The 24,084-nt window shown below is 52.7% G+C and overlaps 2 protein-coding genes across 2 annotated transcripts in view; one reads left to right on the forward strand and one right to left on the reverse strand.

Moving 5' to 3' along the window:
- EMILIN2 (elastin microfibril interfacer 2) overlaps window positions 1-6,205 on the forward strand; it is a 50,770-nt gene extending 44,565 nt beyond the window's left edge. The window contains exons 5-8 of the mRNA XM_030836686.2: window positions 1,054-1,437; window positions 2,761-2,793; window positions 3,341-3,469; window positions 5,187-6,205. Of these exons, the coding sequence (XP_030692546.2) occupies window positions 1,054-1,437; window positions 2,761-2,793; window positions 3,341-3,469; window positions 5,187-5,524 (884 nt within the window). The 3' untranslated portion in view covers window positions 5,525-6,205. The remainder of the gene's footprint in view (window positions 1-1,053; window positions 1,438-2,760; window positions 2,794-3,340; window positions 3,470-5,186) is intronic.
- Window positions 6,206-8,674: 2,469 nt separating this feature from the next.
- Window positions 8,675-24,084, reverse strand: part of LPIN2 (lipin 2) — an 82,067-nt gene continuing 66,657 nt past the window's right edge. The window contains 12 exon segments of the mRNA XM_060310121.1: window positions 8,675-11,848; window positions 12,151-12,254; window positions 12,866-12,980; window positions 13,268-13,420; window positions 14,385-14,471; window positions 15,106-15,254; window positions 16,513-16,657; window positions 17,731-17,813; window positions 18,544-18,633; window positions 19,343-19,412; window positions 21,423-21,516; window positions 23,725-23,912. Of these exon segments, the coding sequence (XP_060166104.1) occupies window positions 11,704-11,848; window positions 12,151-12,254; window positions 12,866-12,980; window positions 13,268-13,420; window positions 14,385-14,471; window positions 15,106-15,254; window positions 16,513-16,657; window positions 17,731-17,813; window positions 18,544-18,633; window positions 19,343-19,412; window positions 21,423-21,516; window positions 23,725-23,912 (1,423 nt within the window). The 3' untranslated portion in view covers window positions 8,675-11,703.

Below are 24,084 nucleotides of genomic sequence, written 5' to 3' on the forward strand. Positions count from 1 at the left end.
TACCATCCATGGGGGAAATTAAAAAGTGGTCACTTCGTTCAAATCATTTTCCTTAGGGATTAATCCTCTCATGGAGTACTGGGTGGGAAAGGCTATTTGAGAAATAGTCTCCCTTTGGGGCTGGAGGTGGGCTAGCAACCTGTGAGTGGAGGGGGAGCATGGGTTCGATCTGCCATAATTACCTTTGTGAGTTTTAAAACAAAACTAGGCAGTGGGGCACAATGCAGTTACTGATTTTGCTTGGTCATAATTTTGTAGCCTTGGAAGCTGGGCCATTGCAGGCATAATACAGATTGAGGAGGTGGGTGGGGTTTGGCTTTTGAGGATGGTATTGTGACCAATCCTGGTTATTTTTAGATGTCTTACAGGCCTTCAGGAAGGGCTTCCTGGAAGGTTAGTTCCAGGAATGTATTCATAGGAGGAAAGGGTGGCAGCTTCCCGCTTGTGTCATAGCGCCATCCCAAGAGGGCAGGGAAATGTGAATCACGACTTTTCTGCAGTGGAAATTCCCTCAGTTGGTGATCTTAAGGCTGTGGTGAGAGGTGGGGGGCACTGCCGCTCCTTTGGGAGCTGTGCCTGCTGCAGAGGCAGCCCGAGCTCCCTGACACCTGCCTGGGTCCCGTGATGTCTGCACCCAGCAGGTCCTCGGCTTGTGAGGCTGTCCACTGCGACCGTGAGACTAGCTTGTTTGAGAGAATGCAAGGCCGTGGGTGGCAGCAGGCAGGCAGATACCCCTGTGGTATCACCATGTAGTGAAATCAGGGAGGTTCGGGTGCTGTTTTGGAGAGTACGACCATCATGAAGAAAGAGGGTGAAGGTCCCCCTCCCCTGGGCAGGGGGTCCAGGCAGGCTGTCCCCACTCTGTGGTGGCTGCTCTTGTGTCTGCTGGTGGGCCCAGCCCAGGGACCCCGCAGAGGCCACAGGCCAGCCCCCCAAGCACACACCTTCCAGGGAGCCATACCCACGGAAGTCTCACAGAGGGGGCCTGTGGTCGAGCAGTCAAGTCTGAGGTTTTGAACCCTGTGTATTTCTTTCCACTTTCCAAATGCTCAGCGGAGGAGCCCTCAGCAGCACCCCAGCCTCTGCCCCAAGGGAAGGCCCCGCACCCGGCAGAGGCCCCCACCAAGCCATCTGCTCCAGTGCTGACCCCTCCACCGCCGACCCCTCCACCGCCGTCCAAGGACTCTGGACAGCAGCCGTACATAGGCCAGCAGCCTGTCCTGCCCAAGAGACGCCCCCGGCCACGGCCCCCGCTGCTGCGGCCAGGCTGGACGGGGCTGCCCTTCTTGCCTGGCTCCACCGGGGTCATTATGGAGACTGGAGAGGCCGGGCCCCCGGGCAGGATGGGCATGTCGGGGCGAGGACTGCCCCGGGGCGTGGACGGCCAGACTGGGCAGGGGCCCATCCCCAGGGCCGAAGGCTACGCGGGAGCACCAGGTAAGGGTCCCCCGCTGCTGGGCCATCTGAGCTACGGAAGGTGAGGATGCACAGAGGGGGCAGCCTGAGCCCCAGGGGGCTGCTGCAGGGTCTCTGCGGGTCATGGGTGCAGCCTTCAGGGTACAAGGTCCAAAACTTGGCTCTCCAAAGGTTCTGTGGTACTCTGGGGATAGTACATCATACTTAGAAATAGATTTGGGCCATGGGCTGTAATACCTGGACCATGGACCACACAGGCAGCTCCTTGATCTCCCTAGCAGGAAGTGTACCGGGGAAACCAAGAGGATACCAGGAGCTTGCGTAGCCACAAAGATGAGCACACATCAAAGTGCGTAGGCTGGAAGGTTCTGGCTCCAACCCTAGCTATGTCATTGTAAGGCTTAGCTCTGTCAACGGCAAAGGGAAGATCATAATAGGACTTCAGAGAGTTATTGTGAGGATGGAGAAAAGCCTAGGTCAGTGCTTGGCCAGTTAAGTGCTTCATGTGAGTTGGAAGGTCAGCACCGTGGTGGTGGAGGAGGTGAAGGCAGGTGGGAGAAGGAAAAGGGAGCATTTATGGGACACCCACTGCATGCCAGGGGCTGAACTAGGGGCTGGCTCTACAGCTTTCCCTACAGCACCGTGAAGTTGATATTCTACTGACAGATGAGGAAGCTGAGGCTCTGGGCTAGCGCATATAAACACGTGACGCTGCTTGGGGTAGTTCACGTCAGCTGTCACAGGATAGTACCAACCAGTCGCCTCAGAGTTCAACCAAGCTGCCGGTTGGAGGCACTGAGCCACAGGCACGGACAGCCTGCCTGAATGAAGCGCCGTGCCTGCTGGGCAGGTGGGGGTCACTGCCGTTCCTTCTCAGCCACCCCAAGCTCCAGTGATCCCAGCTCCCTTAGGCAGGTGTGGGGACTTTTCTAAGATGACAGTTTTCCTTCTGTTCCACGTATCTTGGATGCTTACATACTTTTGGGCAATTTGTTCCTTTGTATGTCTGTCCTTCCTTCCACGCATCCACACGACAAACACTGCATCCAGTCTACCTGGGGGCAAAGCTAGTGAACAGTCCCTGCTCCTGGAGGGCGAGCGTGGGAGTGGACATGTCAGTCTGGAGCCTGCTCGCCGGCTTGGGCCCCAAGGCTCCAGTCCATCTTCTTCCTATTCCCCCAGCCAGTTCGTCCTCAGGGCTGTCTTCTCTGTGCAGGCAGCTGGGAGTGGGTGCTCTTAATGTCTACTTACACACAGTGTGAGGAACAGGCAGAAAAGGAGGGGCTCAGGAAAATGAGGTGCGCTATTAGGGCTTTGACACTGCATCTGCGTTTTGTTTTTCAGGGTACCCCAAGTCACCGCCTGTAGCCTCCCCAGGTACGTTAGCCGGGACGGGAGGCCGAGGCGGGTGGTCCTGGGCAGCCCCTGTCCCGCCCCCCCCGCCCCCACGGCGGGTCCTGTCTCCTCCCTCTGGGCGATTAGCACGGGTGCAGCCCTCCCCGGCTCACTTGCTCGCGTGTGCACGAACACAAACGCGCGTGCGTGCACCGCCCCCACCCCCCGCCGCATAGCATCACGCATGCACAAAGCCCCCGCCTCGCGTGTGCGCGCGCAGCCTCCCAGCTCTCATCTCAGAAGCACTCACACAGAAGCACCTTGTGGGGCCTCAGCGCCCCCACCCCAGACAGCATGCACAAGGCCCACGCATGCGCGAAGCCTCCCATCTCACGCAGCGGCCAACGCAATCCACACATGCGCACTCCCACCAACTGCCTGCCCCTCTGACAAGGGCGCTGTTGGGCCCAGGGTGTGAGGAGGGGGTGCGTCCACTTTGAGGCGAAATGCAAGGCCCAGGCAGCCCCTCGGGACGGCGCGCAGGCCTCGGCACGGGGCCTGACTGAAGGCGCATCCTCTCTCCGCCCAGGGGTCCCGGCGCCGTCTCTGGTGTCCTTCTCTGCGGGGCTCACCCGGAAGCCTTTCCCCAGCGATGCGGGCGTCGTCCTCTTTAACAAAGTGCTGGTGAACGACGGGGACGTGTACGACCCCAGCACCGGTGAGTCCGCCCGCACACACGGCCGCTCGGGAGGCCTCTCCCAGCCGGGAGGCTGCGAGGAAGGTCCCTCCCCGCTGCCACGACAGGTGCGCCCACGCCGCCGCCTGCGGGATTCCTGGTTTCTGAGCCCCAAGTGGGTCAGCAGCAGTGCGGGGCGCCTGCTCTGGGGCAGAACCGCTCGCCCTGACGGGGGTTCGGTCCATGTGGTCCCCAGCCCCCGAGAACAGCGGGGACGGGAGGCCACCCCGGTGCCTGGGCTGCTCTCCTCGGGGCCGTGGGCATCGCGCCTGCGGGAGGAGAGCCAGGACCCCCTGGTCCGCCGCTGTCCCCCCGCCCACAGGCACCAGCGGACCTGGGTGTCACGTGCTGCTGTGGCCGGGGCTCTGTGTGGCCCCTGGGAGGGAATCGGCTCTCTGCGAGCAGAGATGTGAGTTGCCGCCCTGGCCCCGGGTCTCAGGACCACGGGCCTCGGGTTTTAGCGAGCATCAGAGTGAATGAAGTGCAGAGCGTAGAAAAACGGGGCTCCTGGCCTCCAGGCCCAGGGGCGTGAAGCTCGGCATCACACTCTGGTTTTAACGGGCTTGGAGGCGGGGGTGTGAGAAGGCTGCTTCGCTTTGTGCTCAAGTTGGGCTTCCCCTGGGGCCCTCACTCCGCGCAGTCTCGGCTATGGGGACAGCTTGTCCACGCCGACAGGCCAGGTGCTCTCGGCACACAGGGACCGTGACCTTCATTTCTCTCCTGTTCCCAGGATGCCCATGCTCTCTCCAGCAGGTCTTCAGTAAAGGGAGTTGTGCGTGACCCTGAGCAGACGCTGGCCATGTGCCCGGAGTGCTGGGGTCCGTCTGTCCCCAGGCTCTAAATTTACTGAGAAGAGCTGGGCAAGGGAGCTGGGCGGCCTGGCACATTTCAGGGCAGGTTAAAGACTCAGGCCCCTCAGATTCCTTCTCAGCCCGTGGTCAGTGGCCCATGTCCAGCCCCCTTCCCGGAGCCCTTGGGCAATGGCCACTCCTGCCAGCACTGGGTCTGGCTGTGGGCCCATGTGCCGCTGCTTTGCAAATGGGCAACATCTGCGAACCTTATCCCCCCCACTTCCGACCAGCCCTTCCCCTGCCTTCCCAGCCCCAGAGCGTGTCTGAATACCAGCTCGCGGCTGCGCGTGGATGCCAGCTGGGTACTGGTCCAGCAGGGAGCCTGGCTCTTCCACCGGAGGAGGGCTGGCTGTGGCTGCACCCCTGGCTCGGTGTCTCTTCTTCCTACGTTAATGACCGACCTTGTGGGGAGTTTTTGGTCCTGCCTCCCCAGAAGGCAGCTAAGGCGTTCTGTGGCTATTGTGCCCGTGAGGTCGATTCTAAGTTGGCCTCGAGGTGCTTTCAAGTGACAGAGAAAACTCCCCAGAGGCAGCCAGGACCGGCGGTGAGGGGGAACGGGCCAGTTTTCCCTCAGGCTGCTGCTGGGTCTGCAGCGAGGACCAGGTCAGTGCAGAGAGCAGTGTGGGCCAAGGGGACTGTCACCGTCGTTGGGTGGGTTTAGTATGCAGAGGGGCTGCGCCCCTGAGTGCGCCTGCCTCCCGGGGGGAGGCTGAGCAGGACTTTGAGCCCAAACCCAGGCCACTCAGGGCAACCCCAGAGGCTGGTCTGCCTTCATCCGGGTTGTCAGCTGGTCGCAAAAGGCTGTGATGGGGTCACGTGAACACCGGTGTCTGCTTTCCTCCTACCAGGGGTCTTCACAGCTCCGTACGACGGGCGCTACCTGATCACGGCCACGCTCACCCCCGAGAGGGACACGTACGTGGAAGCCGTCCTTTCGGTCGCCAACGCCAGCGTGGCACAGCTGCACACGGCCGGCTACAAGAGAGAATTCCTGGAGTACCACCGGCCCCAGGGGGCCGTCCACACTTGTGGGGGCCCGGGGGCGTTCCACCTTATTGTGCACTTGAAGGCAGGGGACGGCGTCAACATCGTGGTGACCGGGGGCAGGTTGGCTCACACAGACTTTGACGAAATGTACTCCACGTTTAGTGGGGTTTTCTTATATCCTTTCCTGTCCCACCTCTGAGGTGGCCGGGCAAAGGAAGGGGAGAGTTGTAGGAACTCGGCAGCTTTAATGTATTCAGCGTGTGTGTGACTGGAGCACTGGTCTAGTTTCCTGCAGACACCCCACCACCTCCCCAGGTAAAGGCCAGGCCTGGCTGCCAAGGCAGCAAGGAGCAAACCACGGGCCAACGTGGCCCCGACGCCTAAGAGTCGGAAGCGCCCCTGCCTGCCCGCCGGCTCCTCCCCTGCGTCTCCCAGCTCCCACCTGTGGCTCTGCCGTGGCCCGCGCTCTCTCCGAGGGGCCTGTGCTGGGCGTACAGGGTGCTGACCGCGGAGGCTCCAACTGCTGCCTGGTGGGATCACGCCCTGCTGCTGGAGAAGGACGAGCCGCTGAGAGGAGGCAGAGCTGGCACCAGTGGCCAGGCTTTGCTGGAGCAGAGCTGTTGCCAGCTGCTTCTGTCTTCACTTACCCTGCATGTGGGAGAAGAGTTTAAACACTGAAGTGGCACGTGCCACCACAGACCTAGGGTGGACAGTGGGCTGTCCCAGGTTTGGCTCGCCACCCCTCCCCCCCCCCCCACCCCGGGTTTGCCTGGCTGAGAGGGACACGAGAGAGACTGTCATGTGGCTTGCTGGGCTCCTTGAATGACATGTACGACTTAAGTGCAAGACAGGGAGTGTCAATAAAGATGTAAAACACTTCCAGTTCAGTCTGGTGCCTTCTGGATTGAGAGTTGCTGCCGAAAAGCAAACTACAGTAAATGACTTCAATGGCTGCAGAAAGTAAGCCTGATTCAATTCATCTCAACCATGCACCTGTTATCCCTCAGCATGCACGCCGTGCACTTGGGGGTTGTTCTTGGCTTGTACAGACAGACAGACTAGATGTGCTTGGAGGTCAGAGTCCCCATGTGAGCCCCACAGCTGAAAAGGGGGCTCCTCCAGGGGGCGCTGGACATTCACACTGAACCCGCAGCTGCCCAGCTCACAGCAGATGCAGCTGTAAGGACTCCTGAGCTCCCAGGCAACAAGAGGCCCAACACAAAACCGACCACACTGAACACCGAGGTCATCTGAGGAAAGCAGGACTCCTCCCGTGGAGAGCACGCTCTGTTCCCGGGAAGCCCAGGCCCCCCACTCCTCTACGGGCAGCCACACCAGACCCTTAGCTCCGCGTGGTCTTTGCTAATCGGGTTGGTAAAACCTGTTGGCCAACCAAGTGCCACTGGGGCTCCCCAGAGCCCCAGGGCAAGATGTGGACAATAGAAACAAGTTTCCTTGGCCGACATCAAGCCACTAAGTTACTCTTATGCTGTAAGAATGTTTTTTCCAGGACTGCTTGCAAATGAGAGCCCAGGGCGGCCAGTGGACAGAGAGGCCGGCCTTCTCCCTCACCCCCTCCACCAGCTAGGGCGAAGGGGCCAAGAACGGAAGGCGGGGCCTCTCTGTCCGCAGCATGGGGGTGGGCCAGCACGCTTGTCCCATCTCTACAGCTGGGGAATTGGCTAGCAGTGGCTTCCTAGAAATGACTCATGGGAAAAACCCCACTGCAGTGGAGCATTTTCAGGAAAACCCAGTGGGCACACGCTTCTGCCCTCTCCACCTCACACCCCCTTTAAAGACCTTACCTGGTGCCAAAGGGGACAAATGCTCAATAGCCGGAAAGGCAGGGAGCAGACAGAAGGCAGAGAATTACTTTCCTCCACTCCACAGTCGGTGCTTAGAGCAGTAAGTGAAACACCGCCTCTGCCGGTGCATCCTGACTCATTTATTGACAACGGAGAAGTTCCGCTCTCTATCCACGACTGCAGCAGGTCCTGCGTTGACTTCAGTGGGATGAAAGCTGGACCGTGGTTCACAGGAGTCAGCGTCTGTAGAAGGGAAAGGCTGTCCTCTTCCACAGAGAGAAGCAATCTGGGCTGAGCTCAGGCTGGGAGGCTCGGAGCAGCTCCTCCAGACGTCAGCGGCCCGGCGCTGTGAGCCTGGGAGTGAGACGTGTGGACCAGGCCCCTGGACTCCGATCAGGCACAAGGTTACAACTTCTGAAACAAGGGGTTGCTGAGAAGAAGGTCAGGGCGCCCCCCCCCCCCCAGAGAAGCAGAGACAGGACCGGGACGTTCTGCCCCCACATCTAACATCAGCAAATGGCCTCACACTTAAATGGTGAAAAACGAAAGACGACCAGCGGTAAAGACTGCAAATCAGTGCAAACCTCATTTGACGTCACTCCCGTGTTAGTGCATTAACCTTTCTCAGTGACCCTATCACCTTATTTCTCACAATTTGCAGTTTGAAAGGAAAGACGTATTTGTGATCAGAGACATGTGAAACGTGGCTTTACACGCATCCACACCCACTTCCTACACATCCACGCACGCTGTCCCCGTCCCATCCCATCAACGGGAAAGGACAGCGCAGAGTCTGGTGGCGCAGCGGGGGCCGCGGTGGAGACGGGCTCTCGGCACTCCCCCGCTCCTGCCCAAGCGCTGGCGGCCAGTTCCAGTTCCTGATAGTGAACCTCCCTGTCTGAGCTCTTCCCTCCTCTCGCAGAGCACACCGCACAGAGCCGCGGCTCCCTCCTCCCCCCCACCCCCCACCTCTCACCCAGCCCACTCTGTTGCTTCGAGTGGCGGCAGCTTCCCCACGTGGAGGCGGAGGCGGAGGCGCACTCTCCAGCGGCTAGTGAGAGCCCGCAGGCTCAGTGTGTGCTTAGCCGTCTGGGGGATAAAGATTCGCGAATAACATAACACGGGGGATGTGGTTTTTGATCCAAGACCACTTTGACTCTCCTAACAGCTGATGAAAACATCAGGACGGCTAAGTAGTATTCACCAGAGGAAGGGTTTAATGCAAGGCGCTCAGGGGACCCCTGAAGGGCTGAGGGGCAGGGGAAGCAGCCTGGAGGGTGCCAGGGAGACTCCCCTAGAAATCACATATGTATGAATGGGTCACTGCCTGGCAGAACCTACAAAGCAAGAGAGGTTAGCTCCTGTGGGTGTAGCCTCACTCTGGAGTCAGGTTTTATAAACACAAGCACCAAAAAAGAAGTCCTTTCTATACACAAATGTAAGTGTCAGCAAAGATCAAAATGCTAATTTATGGAAATTATCAATTTCTGGCAAGAGTTTAGAGAAAAGGATTTAATGTCCTCTGAAGGAGAGAGTCAGATGCGTTCAGTTTACGTTCGTTTATTGTTGTAACATTTTGTTTTGAACATCAAACACTGCACCAAAATGAGCCATTTATCTTAAGACAGTTGTCTTCGCCATAAACTAAGTACTGAACTGATGTTTACAATTTCTGACAACTTAAAAAACTTGTTAGTGGCACTGCTGTGCCTAATAATCAAATATGTCATCACAGACTGAACGTAATGATTAAATTAAAAGAGTAAAGTGTTCCCTTCCCTTTCTTACCTTTAAAACAAACCAAATAAAGTAGTTTTCACCTGGAAAGAGCACTTACTTTAAACAAAAACTCAATCTTCAACCAGTTTCATTAAACCCAGCATTCTCTAAAACAGAGGAAGACAAGGCTTCCCAGAGTAACTATGATGATACTTGAAAAGATGATAAAATTCCCTGGGAGAGTCTGTTTTCACCAACTTGCAAAACCTGAGCGTTTACTCTCTGCCCATTTCTTCGGTCTTGCCTGCAGCTTCAAGGACACCCTCCAGAAGGGCCACGTGCAGCCAAAGGCACGCGTACTTTCCGGATGGTGAGCTGGCTCTTGTTCCTAGACTGTCAACAGCTTTCATTTCATGACATCACACTAGTAAGCTTTTTCTTTTTCCAGCTGAAAACTATGCAGATGTTTTAAAGCACTTTAAAGCACAGCAAACATGATACGGACACGCGGGCCAAGTCTGCATGCTCTGGGCCCACGCGCGCACTTCGTAAGCCCTGCAGAGATGCAGATGTCAACACTAGAGCCATACAAGCTTCAGCACGCGGACACCAAGGCAGATACTCAAGTCGGGTTGGACTGGAAAGAGGGAAAGGGGCCACGGCCATTTCACCAGTGGAGCAGCGGAGAGAGCGATTAGAAGAGCCCAGTCCACCTCGCCCCCCCCCGCCCCGTGACGTTGCCCGTCCCCGAAAGCAGCGAGAGGCTGCTGCTCCTTCATTAGCTCCCATCAGAAGGGTCTGTGTACAAACACACTCGAGGGCATCTCTCTTTCACAGAAAGAACAAATGTCATTTGTAGCAAATGGCAATGGATTTTCAGCACAAACTTAATACTTTCTTAACACTATAGTAATAGTAATCATCTACTTTCAGCAAAAGGGACTCCTTTAAATAAGGAAAAAGACTCAGGTTAATTAGCATATGTACCCACTGGATCAATCTGCGGTGACAAAATGATAAAGTCTAGTGCTGATGGCCCCCAGGCAGAGGGGTCAGCCACCCTCAGTGCAGGGCCGGGAGACCTGGGTTCCCAGGTTCGACCCTCTAAGATGCCCCTGTGTCCAGAGAGAAGAGCTTATCGAGAAAAAGAAAGTGTCTAGTCAGAAACTCCTTAAAGGACAGCCAACAAAAGACTACAGAAGGTGCGTTATCAAGATTTCCGTACCGCACATAGCAAAGCCCTACGAAGCTCAGGGTAACTGCCTAAAGCAAACGTGGGGCGACAGGCCGATGGCATCTATGAGATGAAGTAACTGCAGGGCCACCGTACAAGGAATTGATTTCACTAACTGGGCAGAACTTCATACAAGCACAACCTATTTTCCCTGGCCTACTGTACATAAATAAATTCTTTAAATGATGAGTCCTTGAGCTATTTACGGCGGGACGGTTTGCACCGGAGGAAGCGTGTGTGGCTCCGCCAGCCTCTGCCACTGAGAGCTGCGTGCCGGGGACTGTGCCATCGTCCCTGCACCCAACAGCACTGGGAAACACGGTTCAACCGAGTCAGGGACTTTCAACTCTCCAATCTGGAAAATAACCGCCCCCATTTCCCCAGCTCTAGATCAGCTATTATTTCGGTGGAGCAAACTACAAGGAAGAGTGCCCCTGCCAGACCAGCACAGGGAAAGCACAGGTGGGAAAGGAAACCGTGGGGGCCGGGGGCCGGGCCTGCACTGCTCTGCAGCGTTCCCATCGGGCGCCCGCCCTCCGCTCTGGAACCTGCCCACTGCTCTCTCACCCAACGCGGGGCTGTGTGTGGGCCCTGCTGCTCTCAGGAGAGCTCCTGTCTAACAGTTTTCTCGATTCTAACACCAAGGGGACCGTCCACACCCAGCCTCACCTCTGCAGGCTCGTGCTCACAGCTCTGCAGAGGCTTGTGGACAGAACCCCCCTTCTCTGGGGCGGCCTGCTCGGGTCCGACAAGAGCTCATCACAACCAGGCTGGGAAACTGGACTGCAGGCAGGGGGACGGAGAAAGGACCCTTCCCAGGACCCGTCACAAGGGCTCACCTGCATTTCCAAGGCCTCCCTAAGAACAGAGCTGTTCCTTGCTGTTTAACCAACTCCTGCTGCTAGGAAGGCTCTTACGGGCATCACATACATCCTGCAAGACCTGCTCCTTCCTGCCAGTCCGAGACACGACACCTCAGTTCAGGTCCCCACCGTGGAATAGTCACAGGTGAGAAGGCAATGATATAAGGACCTTATGTTCCCCCGAAGCCCACGTTTGTCACCCCGGGGGCCCGAGCAAGCGTCCCGTTTCCGTGGAGCAGGGAGGGAGGAGCCACAGAAGACACGTGCACAGGCGGTTTGGACCGACATCACCACTGGACCCTGATCCCCTGAAGAAAGCCCTCCTTTTGAGAGAAACACTTTCAACTGCCCAGTGGGAATTAGAACACTTTACTTTGTGCAACATTTTGGTCCACTCTTAGCTTCTTTTTCCTTCTTTTTAAATCAGGCAATTAAAGGAGCACCCAGCACACAACACAGAGCGTGTGGGAGGACAGGCCAGTGAAAAGAGCCCAGGCCTCCGGCCTCAGGCCCGAGCTCCCCTCGCGGCTCCGGCCGCGGCACCGAACAGCAGCTCCTCAGGGCCTGGGAGGGGGAAGGGGGAAGGCGGTTCCAGCCCCAGCAGCTTTCCCGTCCCTGCTGGTGCCCAACTGTCAGCACGTCTTGTCCCACACCTGTGGCCGGGAGGGGACCCCATGTCCTCTGTCCAGCAGAAGGGCTGGTCACCTTCCCTTGCTGCGTGGCGAGTGACGGAGGGCCTCCCTCTGGAGGTGCGGCCTCAGGCCAGGTCGTCCAGGTCCACCTCAGGGATCGGGTCTCGCCAGTAGCAGAAGGAGCTGAACTCCGGGCACGGAAAGGCGGAATTCTGTTCCTTGTTGAGAAGTGGGAACACGTGTTCCACGAGCTCGCTCAGTCTGTGATACCTGGCAGAAGGAAGTGGGGAGGAAGCACAGCAACTGTTATTCATCAGTTGATCTGAGAGCACAGACTATAGGTTGTACAGCCAGTTACTCAGATTCCACAGATGGGAAGGATCCCAGACAGGCCTCCTTCTCAGGGCACTGCCACCCTCCTCAAAGTCTAGGCCCCTCAGCAACCCCCCCCCAACAGCTACGGCAGAGGAGAAGACACCCCGGCAGAGAGGAAAGCCTGCAGAGGCAGGTGCAGTTCTGATCCTTGGCCCCTGGCTGCAGGGCTCCAGGCTGAGGGGTGGGAACGCACTTACGATGACTTGTTTCCTTTGGTCCTCTCTTGTATCAGCTCACCCTTGGGGTTCACGGTGAAGATCCTGCAGTCTGGAACTCCAACTTGTGTGTAAGCGTAGACATCCTGCAGCAGAAAACATGGGGCAGGGTGGTTACAGAGAGAAGAAATGAGGAGATGGTCCTGCGGTTCCTGGGAGCCAGAAAATCGCCTCGACAGGAGACTGTGTACGGAAATCACGTGAAGCTGGCGCGGCGCAGCTTTGCCACTGGGGCCGAGCTTTAGACAAACACAAACTCAAGAGCGGAGCCACCGCAGAGGGCGCTCGGGAAGCCAGAAAACTTGGGCGCCACAGAGACGCCAGGGGCCTCGGAGCAGCAGATGGGAAGCGGTAATCAAGGGGGGCCCTCGAGACCTGGTTCTGGGGTGAATCCAAGACTCGGCTTAGAATCACTCAGAACATGAGTCGGAACTGCTTGAGGAAATGGAATGGAAGCCACAGAGACAGAGGGCGTGCCCTCTGTCACACACCTACATTCTGTGGTGTCACACACCACATCTCCACCGACAGGCCCTTCCTGACCGCTGGAGAAAATTTACAGCAGATATCAGCAGAACAGACATTCACTGTGCCTATACAACTGGTCTGAGAACTAACACAGGGCTATACCCTAAAAGTACACTCCTCTGAGTTTCACACACCACATCCGAGTGTGTAGCCCAGAAGACACACTTACGTTTGGACGGTTTCCAAAGGCCGCATAGAAGGGCTGCTTAGACGGGGCAAAGAGGTTCCTGATATCATTTAGACACTCAATTTTGAACTTCTCTGGTTTCTTTTCTATTACTTCCCTAGGAGAAGAAAATACAAATATAATCACCAAATCCAAAACGGTAGCTTTCCTTGGTATGTGGTCCTAAAAAGACTTTACAGTGCTCACAACCAACCAATGTTTTTAATCCTTCATAACCGGTGTCTTTCTCCTTCTTTGCCAACCTGACTTCTCAACCGTGTCTGACACAGACCAGGTGAGCTATGTGTGAGTTAGAACAATACGGAACCAAGATGCAGAAGCTCTCGTCAGGCCCCCGTGTGCGCGCAGGTGCACGCACACGCACGCATACGCACACAGAGGCACCTGTGGAAGGCGGAGAACAGGCTGCTGGGGGACAGCATCAGGGGGCCGCGGGGCAGGATCGTGCCCTTGTCGTTGACCCAGTGCAGGTAGCCGCGGGTCATGTCGGCCATGCCGATGGCGCGGGCGGAGCAGTACAGGAACTTGTAGCCATTCCTGAAAGAGAACGCGTCCTGTTTAGCCCGTGTGCTTTGGCTAAAGGGGGGAAAATGCGTTTTTCTTTTTAAAGGTCCAAATAAAGTTCCTCTCGTTTACTATGAAAATCAAATTCTTAAATTTAATAGAAAAAATTGTTAGGATTAGAAAGATCTCACCATCCCATCAAAAACGCCATGGGTGGAAAATGGAGGTACATGCAACTAGGGATTACGCTAAATTTACAAGTAATGATATAGCTTCAGCGTCTGGTCCATGGAAGCCAAATGACAAAACAGACAAAGATTTGAGGTTATCTTTAAACAATCTGCTATAGATGAAAGACACAAAGGATTTCACTTATATAGGCAATTTCCAGAATGCAAATCATTCCATAAAACAAGGAGCAAAACTTTACCTGGGTAACTGACATACTCATAATTTTCATATTATGACATTTTCAACTTGTGCTTAAGACACTGTAATTCTGCAGATCAACTTAACTCATAGGTACTGGGATCCCACAAAGGCCAAGGCACTATTTTCTCACAAAAAAAGTACTCTGACAGAGAGGACCCCATGGTAAATTGATTACCCCATGCATGCATGACCTACTTAAAGCAATACAATTAAAAATACTCAAAAAACCAAACCTGAAAATTGGCTCTCCTGTTAAATTACAGCTAAAACCCCCAAGTACAGCTATGATTATAGACACAGGCAGTGCCTACAACCCACAGCCCTGTGAAAACAAGATGACAAGGTTAACATGCGTAACAACGCATACCATGCCGGGCACAGAGCTCCTGTCCCACAGATGGCGGCTCACACTTTCCCCTGCGTGAGGCTCTAGGAAGGGGTGGGAAAGGAGAGCGGGAATAGCTGACGCATGAACAAGATTTCTGTGGACTGGCTGATGAACACCTTTTCCTAGCTTTTTCAAGCAAAATTCTAGCTCACCAGACACGTGGGTCGGGATACCTACTCATTGATGGAATGGTAGAGCTTTGCGATACCCTGATGAGTCCAGTCTTTACCCAGCTGTGGAAGGATCTGTCCTAAAGCATCAGACCTAAGAGGGCAGAAACAGACAAAGGTATCAGGAATCAAGCATGTAAAGCCAAGTGTTTACCTATTTAGTTAAATACGAGCTGCCAGCAGCCGCCGGACGGGGGAGAGGTGGAGGGACAATGCCCAACGGCGGTTTCCTTGGCCTGTGCACAGGAGACAAGGACCCCACCGGGGTCCAGGGTTGCAGAAGAGCAATCAGACATGAGGGAATTGACCACCACACATCCTGTTTTTCTCCTCCCTAATCTCAACAGCTGCCTCTTCCCCCCGATACCAGAATCTGGAGACCAAATAACTAAATCCTCCGAAGTTATCATTAATATTTTTTTTTTGGCTGCGCTGCACGGCTTGCGGGATCTCAGTTCCCCAACCAGGGACTGAACCTGGGCCACCGCACTCGTAACCACTGGGCCTCCAGGGAATTCCCCAAGTGTCATTTTTGACGTTATATCTGTACGGTCCCACCTATTTCCTCCCTCCATAAGATGACTCTGTGGGGACTGCACTCAGGGCATCTCAGTGTGTACAGTTTAAAAACTCTCCTGATGGTGGCTGGTTGCCCAGGTGAGGGACCCCCACCACCACCACACACTGAGCTGGGCCCCCTCCCCTGTCACCCCAAGGCTCCTGCTTACTTGGTTATCGTCCCGTCGATGTCAGAAATGATGACCTTGTCGTTCCAGTCCCACAGGTAAATGGTCCCCGCACAGCGGCAGGTGCCTTGATACTGGGTTGTAATGCTAAACACGACGTCATTTGGGCCGTCTTGGAGCTTCAGTTTTGCCTTTTATAAGAAGTATAAGAATAAAAATCAGAGTTTTGAAAATTAATAGCACATCACTTTGATGGAATTACATGCAACAATTAAGTCACACTTTCCAGGAATATGTGGTCAGAGAAACTGCTTATGATACAATGTTACGTGAAGAAGGATCCCAGCCTCTTAAATATATAAATGTGTGTGTGTGAACACAGAAAGAATGCACGGAAATACACAAGACATAGTAACTGTTTAAAAAAAAAAAAAAAAAAAGCCAAGAAAATCAGCGGAAAACACAGTTTTTGAATAGAATCTGAACATTCCCCAAACCAGCAGCAGCGTTTTGGGATCCCAGCTCAGGAAGGATGGCTCGGGGCTGCACCCGTGGCTCACACGAGCCACTGCCTGAACCATGTGTTAGGTGCCAGGCACTCTTCTGATCACAACCCACCCCGCCCTCCGCCAACCTTTTCCTCTGTACCGGGACTGCCCTGGAGCACAGCAGGACAATTTCATATTGAAAATGGGTGGAAGTCAGGGAGTGGGAAATAAAAAGGAAGGGGGAAACTGCATCTAAGTAAGAAAATGTCATTTCCCTATGGTTGCGGCTCCTAAAAGACAGTGTGTGGCCCAGTGCTGGGCCAGACGTATAAGATTCATCCTGGAGGGGGCTTCCCTGGTGGCGCAGTGGTTGAGAATCTGCCTGCCAATGCAGGAGACACGGGTTCGAGCCCTGGTCTGGGAAGATCCCACATGCCACGGAGCAACTAGGCCCGTGAGCCACAACTAACTGAGCCTGTGCGTCTGGAGCCTGTGCTCCGCAGCAAGAGAGGCTGCGACAGTGAGAGGCCCGCGCGCTGCGATGAAGAGTGGCCCCCGCTTGCCCCAACTAGAGAAAGCCCTCGCACAGAAACGAAGACCCAACACAGCCAAAAATTAATTAAAAAAGGAAAAAGAATGCAACACAATTCTTTAAAAAAACAAACAACAACAAAAAAAACATTCATCCTGGAAACAGGCTGAGAACACAGATGCCCTGGTTCACTCCCAGACACGGAGGTGGGAGGCCCGGGGGTGGAGGAGGAGGAAGCGTGCTGCAGGTCCTCAGGTGGTCCCAGTGTGAGGGACGCTGCTGTCCCGGACGTAGGTGAGCATTTCCACGACCACACGCTGGGCCACGTGTGTAAGGCTTGGGGCCAGGTGGACAGGAGAGGAGACCCGTCGAGTTAAACAGTTACTGAGCTCACGTGACTTGGATCCACCCAGACCACATGCAACTCACGATCTGGTCTGAGGACAGACGAAGAGACTTCTTATAGGAGGTGGTGCTGCTGTGGCTCGGCGGCTCCGTAGGGATGGGGTCCACTTGGATGGATTCTTCCAGCTCCTGGGACCCCTCGTCACTCGATGAGTCTTCCTCAGCCGGCCTGTTCAACACAACCCCGTTACTGAAGAGGCAGCGGGACGTTTTACAGACGACAGCATTTCATTTAGGATCAAGAAGAGAAAGAGATCCCAAATCCATTCTAGGAGGAGCTGTTCCCCAGACCCAGGGTACACACCTGTGTATTCCTCCTCCCTCTACAACTGGCCGGCGGTTACTCGCCCACTGTGACTGGCCATTTTCTGCTACAACCAGTGAATGCTACTAGGCCCGCTGATTCTTGTTGAAAAGGATGTGTATGTTTCTAAAGATACAAATCTTTAAAATCTTTCTTAGTGATTTAAGAAACTAACAAGATTTTATACAGTCCTTTCAAAAGAAGAGGGTAAAGAGCAAGAAGATAGATAAACCCAAGTGTTTAGAGAAAAGGGAAGAGAAAAGAACCTGATGGAGGAAGAAACAGGGTGGCAGAAACAAGAATGGGGTATGTCGTGGCACCAATCCACGGGGCAGCCAATCCACATGTCCAAGGCAGCTCTACTCCTTCCAAGAAATGAAAGGGACCCACGCCCAACTCAGATCCTGTTACGTCTCCCCTGCTGTGCCTGACAGCCAGGGAGCAGGGCACCAGGGACAGCACATCTCACAATTCCGCAAGATCTGCTTCCCAAAGGCCTGCATTTCAGGGCATCCGAGTCCATGGCTCCAGGACAGGAGCAAGGTATTCAGGAAGCAGTGAGGAGTATATTTACTGTAAGCTGATGATATAGTCTACGCACATGCAGACGCGCGCACACACACCCCACACACACCCCCATGCTACACGGCACGGCTTGCAGAATCTTGGTTTCCTGACCAGGGACTGAACCTGGGGCCCCAGCAGTGAGAGTGCTGAGTCCTAACACTGGACCGCCAGGGGAGTCCTGAAGCTGATGATATTTTTTAAAGAAAAGCGGAAGTTATCATCTGCTAACTGAGCAGCAGAAGGAAGCCACTGACTGTCATGCACGTCCACAGGACAAAGACATTTCTGACTAAGAATTAAACAAAACGGCCAACATCAGCTTGAATGCAGTGGCCGAGGCGGGGGAGCCTGGAGAGACCGGGGGCCCCCACCTGCCACTGGCTGGCTCCTTCGCGCTCGACGGCCGGTCGATGGGCGGCGGCACCTCCGATTTCCCTTCCTTGGCCTCTGGCAGCTGGAACGGCAAGATAACAATGACAATGTGCAGTTCTCCCCCTACGGACAAGCAAAAGTTCCTCAGTACAGTAGCTCTCTCCAGGGACGAGCAAAACTGCTTTCTGAATCCGCAACTTAAAAACGCTTAAGAAACAACTTCCTCTAGTTTGAGCCAAAAGGACAGAAACCTGAGAGAGAAGTCATATGCTGTTTGTGCAAAAAGCTGCCTCCACAAAGTCAGGGGCAGGAATTGTTGAGAGAGCACCAGCTCAGTCACACAGCATAATAAAACTAGGTCCGCGGCAGGGATGCTGGACCTGCAGAACGGGGGGACTGATGCCCCTCCCGCCAGCGGGGGAAGGTGGCAAGCTCTGGCTTCCAGCCGGTGATGCGGCACGGTGGAAACGGCATCAGCTCTTGGGGCAGACTTAAGGTCACAGCCCAGCTCCAGCCCTCACCAGTTACGTGCCCTCGGTCGAGCTACGTCACCTCCTTGTGTTCCAGCTTCCTCACCTGTAAAACAGGGATCCAAACATCTACACTGCTGGGCTGTCGTAAAGGTGAGAGGTAATGCCGCATGGGAAGCACCTAGCATCAGCCCTGCCCACGTAACTGTTTAAACACGGTGACTACATTATTAAAAGAGCATTATGTGGCCCGACTTGTGCTTGGCAAAAAGGTTTCTTTTGAATAAACCAAAGATTCACTTCTTTTCAGCCCATGGAAAGGATTACCTCCAGCTCAGTTACCTGTTTGGTTATGCTCTCTCTCTTACGCCAAAACCACCAGCGACCAGATTTCTTTGGCATCTTATCTTTGACCCAGGACTCAACTGTGGCCTGAAAACAATCAACACAGGTGAGTCTAGCCATCTGTCAGTCACAAGGCACTCGACTCCTTTCAACCATTAATGTGCAGGATGGTGAGCAACGCTTTCCACACCTCCCAGACTCCTCTGAAAGATGGACAGTGTCCTCTTTTGTGGCAGTTCTGTGGTATGAGGTTGGGTGGTCTGGCTACGTAGGAGCAGCCCTCTTAGGGGCTGGCAGGCAGCCTGCTCTCATTTCTCTACCCTTGGGAAACGTGGTTCTCATGAGTTATGAGGACCAGCTAGGCTGATGATGTCGTCTTGGTGGACAGATTCAGAGCAAAGCTTCACGTTCTACATGTTTTAACCACCAGCTGAATGAACCACACCGATGCCACGCTTCTGGCGGCCACATCACCCTCTTCTCGCTGCTTCTTTCCATATTAACGGGAGGAAATGTTTTCACTTATTCTATATTTAACTAACAATCAGTAAAATCTCTCAACCTTCATATATCATCAGAAACCGGTATAAATATCTAGTAAAAATGGCAAAGATATGGCAGCCCAGGTAATTTCCTGCACTTTGGGGTATGAGATAATTTGAGTGATAATACTAATTTTAGAATATTAAATCAAACTGAACAGCACCCAGTTTAGAAATATGCACATCTGGATTTTTCGAAGCACTACATGCTGTAGATACCTCTGAGGGGGGCAACAAACAGCGGAGGATCTCACCTTAGGTAAGCTCTTCTGGAAGACCTGCAGGCTGAGGATCATGGGAGCCGCCAACGCCCAGTTGTAGTAACTGTGAGAGTAAAACCGTGCAACACCGTCACACAAGAGAGGAGACGGCGGGAGGGAGAAATACCACATAAAATGCCTTATTCTCTTCAATGAAAAGATGATCAGCTCAGTTGCTTGCCACATAAGTAATCTTTGCTTCAAGCCAAACTTCTCTGAGCAGAGAAGCAGCACAAGGTACTGGGTGGGCCAAAAGGTTTGCTCGGTTATTTCCGTAGGATGGCTCTAGTAGCACTCAGTTGTCTTTAACTTCATTTGAAACAATTTTGTTAGATTGTATTGTGACAGGTGTCACATCAGCATGCATTTAAAAAAAAAGACTTATGGGGCTTCCCTGGTGGCGCAGTGGTTAAGCACCCGCCTGCCAATGCAGGGGACAGGGGTTCGATCCCCGGTCCAGGAAGATCCCACATGCTGTGGAGCAACTAAGTCCGTGCGCCACAACTACTGACCTGTGCTCTAGAGCTCGTGAGCCACAACTACTGAGCCCACGCGCCACAACTACTGAAGCCTGCGCACCTAGAGCCCATGCTCCGCAACAAGAGAAGCCACCGCAATGAGAAGCCCACACACCACAACGAAGAGTAGCCCCCACTCGCCGCAAGTAGAGAAAGCCTGCGCGCAGCAACGAAGACCCAATGCAACCAAAAATAAATAAATTTAAAAGAAAGAAAGACATCAAAATTGGTGAATTTTTGTGTAGCCATTTTAACACTGAAGCTGGAAGAAAAAAGCAACATTTTCAGCATATTATGCTTTATGATTTCAAGAAAGGTAAAAATGCAACTGAAACGCATACAAAGATTTGTGCAGTGTATGGAGAAGGTGCTGTGACTGAACGTTTCAAAAGTGGTTTGTGAAGTTTCGTGCTGGAGATTTTCGCTGGATGATGCTCCACAGTCAGGGGCAGACCAGCTGAAGTTGACAGCAATCAAACCAAAACCATAATTGAGAACAATCAACGTTATACCACATGGGAGATAGCTGACATACTCAAAATATGAGTATGAAAATCATTTGCACCAGCCTGGTCATGGGAATCGCTTTGATGTTTGGGTTCTCCATAAGTTAAGGGAAAAAAACCTTCTTGACTATATTTCTGCATGTGATTCTCTATTGAAATGTAATGAAAACATTCCGTTTTTAAAGCAAATTGTGATGGGCGATGAAAAGTGGATACTGTACAACAATGTGGAACGGAAGAGAGCGTGGGGCAAGCGAAATGAACCACCACCGACCACACCAAAGGCCAGTCTTCATCCAAAGAAGGTGATGTTGTATATGTGGTGGGGATGGAAGGGAGTCCTCTATTATGAGCTCCTTCCGGAAAACCAAATGATTAATTCCAACAAGTACCTCTCCCAATCAGACCAACTTGAAAGCAGCACTTGACAAAAAGCGACCGGAATTAATCAACAGAAAACGGGTAATCTTCCACCAGGATAACGCAAGACCGCATGTTTCTTTGATGACCGGCAAAAGCTGTCACAGCCTGGCTGGGAAGTTCTGATTCATCCGCCGTATTCACCAGACACTGCACCTTCGGATTGCCATTCATTTCGCTCTTTACAAAATTCTCTTAATGGAAGAAATTTTCAATTCCCTGGAAGACTGCAAAAGGCACCTGGAACAGTTCTTTGCTCAAAAAAGATAAAAAGTTTTGGGAAGATGGAATTACAAAGTTGCCTGAAAAATGGCAGAAGGTAGTGGAACAAAAGGGTGAATACGTTGTTCAATAAAGTTCTTGGTGAAAATGAAAAATGTGCCTTTAATTTTACTTAAAAAACTGAAGGCACTTTTTGGCCCACCCAATATAAAACAGAGTAGCATTTCAACACCTCATTTGAAAATAAAGCTGAGGCTTTACCTTCACTTCAGAGTCACTCACTGCCCATTAGCTCGTTTATATGAAATGTCATATTTTATAGCAAGAAAGACTGTAATGGTTAAAAACAGCACTTGGGGAAAAAAACCTGCAAGAGTATTTAATAATTACAAAAGCAAGAGTATTTACCGGTTATATATCCGTATTACAAGGTTGGGATTGTCTATAAGTCCAGGGTTTTCTGCAAATTCATGGTAAGTAATGATATGCTCCATAAATTTCTCTGCAGTGTAAAACAATAATTATCCATTTGGTTAGAGATTACATAAATAAATACCCATATGAGATTATCACAATACTACCTACATTGAAGGGACTATAAGATTTTTAAAAAGTCCTTTAAAACAAACAAACAAGAAACCCACCAACTAACTTTTTTATATGCATCAAAAGCAAATGTCAGACACTTGAGGTTTTTTCCCCCCCAGGACAAGAAAGAACACTTCTTTTCTACTCCTCCTCTGCTACCACTCCTCCCGCAGATGGGATAGAACAAAACTAAAAACCAAAAACCAAACAAACAAACAAAGAAAAATGGAAGTAAGTCAGAAAGAGAAAGACAAATACCGTATGCTAACACATACATATATAGAATTTAAGAAAAAAAAATGTCATGAAGAACCTAGGGGTAAGACAGGAATAAAGACACAGACAGACCTACTAGAGAATGGACTTGAGGATATGGGGAGGGGGAAGGGTAAGCTGTGACAAAGCGAGAGAGAGAGGCATGGACATATATACACTACCAAACGTAAGGTAGATAGCTAGTGGGAAGCAGCCGCATAGCACAGGGAGATCAGCTCGGTGCTTTGTGACCGCCTGGAGGGGTGGGATAGGGAGGGTGGGAGGGAGGGAGACGCAAGAGGGAAGAGATATGGGAACACATGTATATGTATAACTGATTCCCTTTGTTATAAAGCAGAAACTAACACACCATTGTAAAGCAATTATACTCCAATAAAGATGTAAAAAAAATTAAAAAAAAGAAAAATGGGAGAAAGGGATAAACCAGGACTCCTAGGAAAATAGATTACAGATGTGGCGAGAGGGAGGAAGATACGAAGGCACAGACGTGCACACGCTCCACTCCGTAACCAGTGAAAACTGAGCTTCATTCTTCTAAGCAGGAGAGACTGCATACCTGGGGAATACTCGTGGGGGTCTTACAGCATTAAGTGCACAAGTACAAGCTACGTTAGAAAAAATAATCAGAACATTTTACAATGCTTGGAGGAAAGAAACCAAACACACACCAGAATTTGGCGTAGGGTCTCGTCAAGAAATAAATTCCAAGCTCTTGCAGAATAAACGAGAACTGCGCATGAACTTCTGTATGCTGATCGCAACCCTGCGCTCTGATGCAGGCCAACAGAGGCAATTCTCCCTGGGGTTGCTCCTCCTGGCAGTCTGTATTTTATTACTTTTACTTGCCGTTTCTGCCTCCCCCAATGACAAACTCTACCTAAGTGAACAATATTCTTTTTAAGTATAAATTTTATAGTTTACATAAATTGTATATCCCCTCCTCCACCTATATTTTTTAAAGTGAAGGCTTATGAGGATTATAATTAAAATGTGACCTATTTAACTTTGTCCCTAGAAGGAACCACTGGCCGTAATAACACGCTCTTAATTTCTAGCAAAAAGTAAAACAAACAAATAGAATTAAGAGGTGGAAAAGAGGCACAGTGATCACCCTGTGACGCTAAGAAAAAGAAGATTCAGGGAAGCACAGACGTGAGGCTCAGGGTGCCTGGCCTGCCACATGCAGAAGATGAAGGATGATGTTAGTTGTAAAAAGAAAATCTTTCCTTAGAGGAAAGTCAATCAAGGGCCACTAGCCAAACTGAGAAAACATTAAGAAGAGTTCAGTTTACAAAAGGAGGGAAAACCAGAAAGGCCAAATAACTTGGGACAGACGTACACACGGCTGCTCAAGCCACAGCAGAGTCGTCTGAACCGGCCCCGCTAAGCAGCTCCCTTGTCTTGTCTTGAGCACCTTTACTCTCCTGCGCCAACTCTCAAGATGAGACAGAAAGTAATCCCTTCTACCTTTAGCCAGAAACATCCATCTACTCAGAAGACAATCAATTTTGGCAGCCTCAGGCCCTCCTCTCCTGTCTCAGACTTGGGGCAGCCAGGCCCCAGTCCCACAACTACTCTTCCAACAACCTTACAGAAGAGACGGTGGCCAGAGCTGCACTGACCCCGGCCGCCCAGCAGGCGGGCCGCCCAAGACCTCGGCCCCAGACACGTGCCATCTGCCACCCATTTACCTGTGGCGTCACCCCAACACAAGGTACCTAAGTGAAGGGCCAAGAGTCCGACAGCAAAGGGGGACCCCGGTTACCTGCACAAGACCCCGCGAGCTGGATTCCCACAACGGCTCAAGGCTGCTTTCTCAGTGGGGCAGGCGTGACTGCTGGCCTACCTTTAGAAATCTCTCCGTTCTCGCTGAGGCCCCCGCAGAGGGACAGGGTGACGTCGGGCAAGTCCATGGCAGAGTCTGAGAGGCACTCGGTGCCGCTGTCGGCGGCCGCGCTGCCCACAGACTGTGGGGACTGGGAGCCAGAGAGCGTGTCGGACTCGGGCCACTGCCTGGAGCCGGGCTCCGACTCGCTGCGGGAGGAAAGTATGGCCTTCACACAGCTGCCCGCGTTCCCAGCTTCCCAACCACAGGGCTCCCTGGGCGCTGTGAAGAGGAGCAGGCTGACCTGCCATCGGATGCGGCTTTCCTTAGGGAGTGCTGAAAATCCTATCACAGATTACACTGAAATAACCTAACAGCACT

Source organism: Globicephala melas, chromosome 13 (genome assembly GCF_963455315.2).
Source record: "Globicephala melas chromosome 13, mGloMel1.2, whole genome shotgun sequence".
In the NCBI taxonomy this organism is placed as follows: Eukaryota; Metazoa; Chordata; class Mammalia; order Artiodactyla; family Delphinidae; genus Globicephala; species Globicephala melas.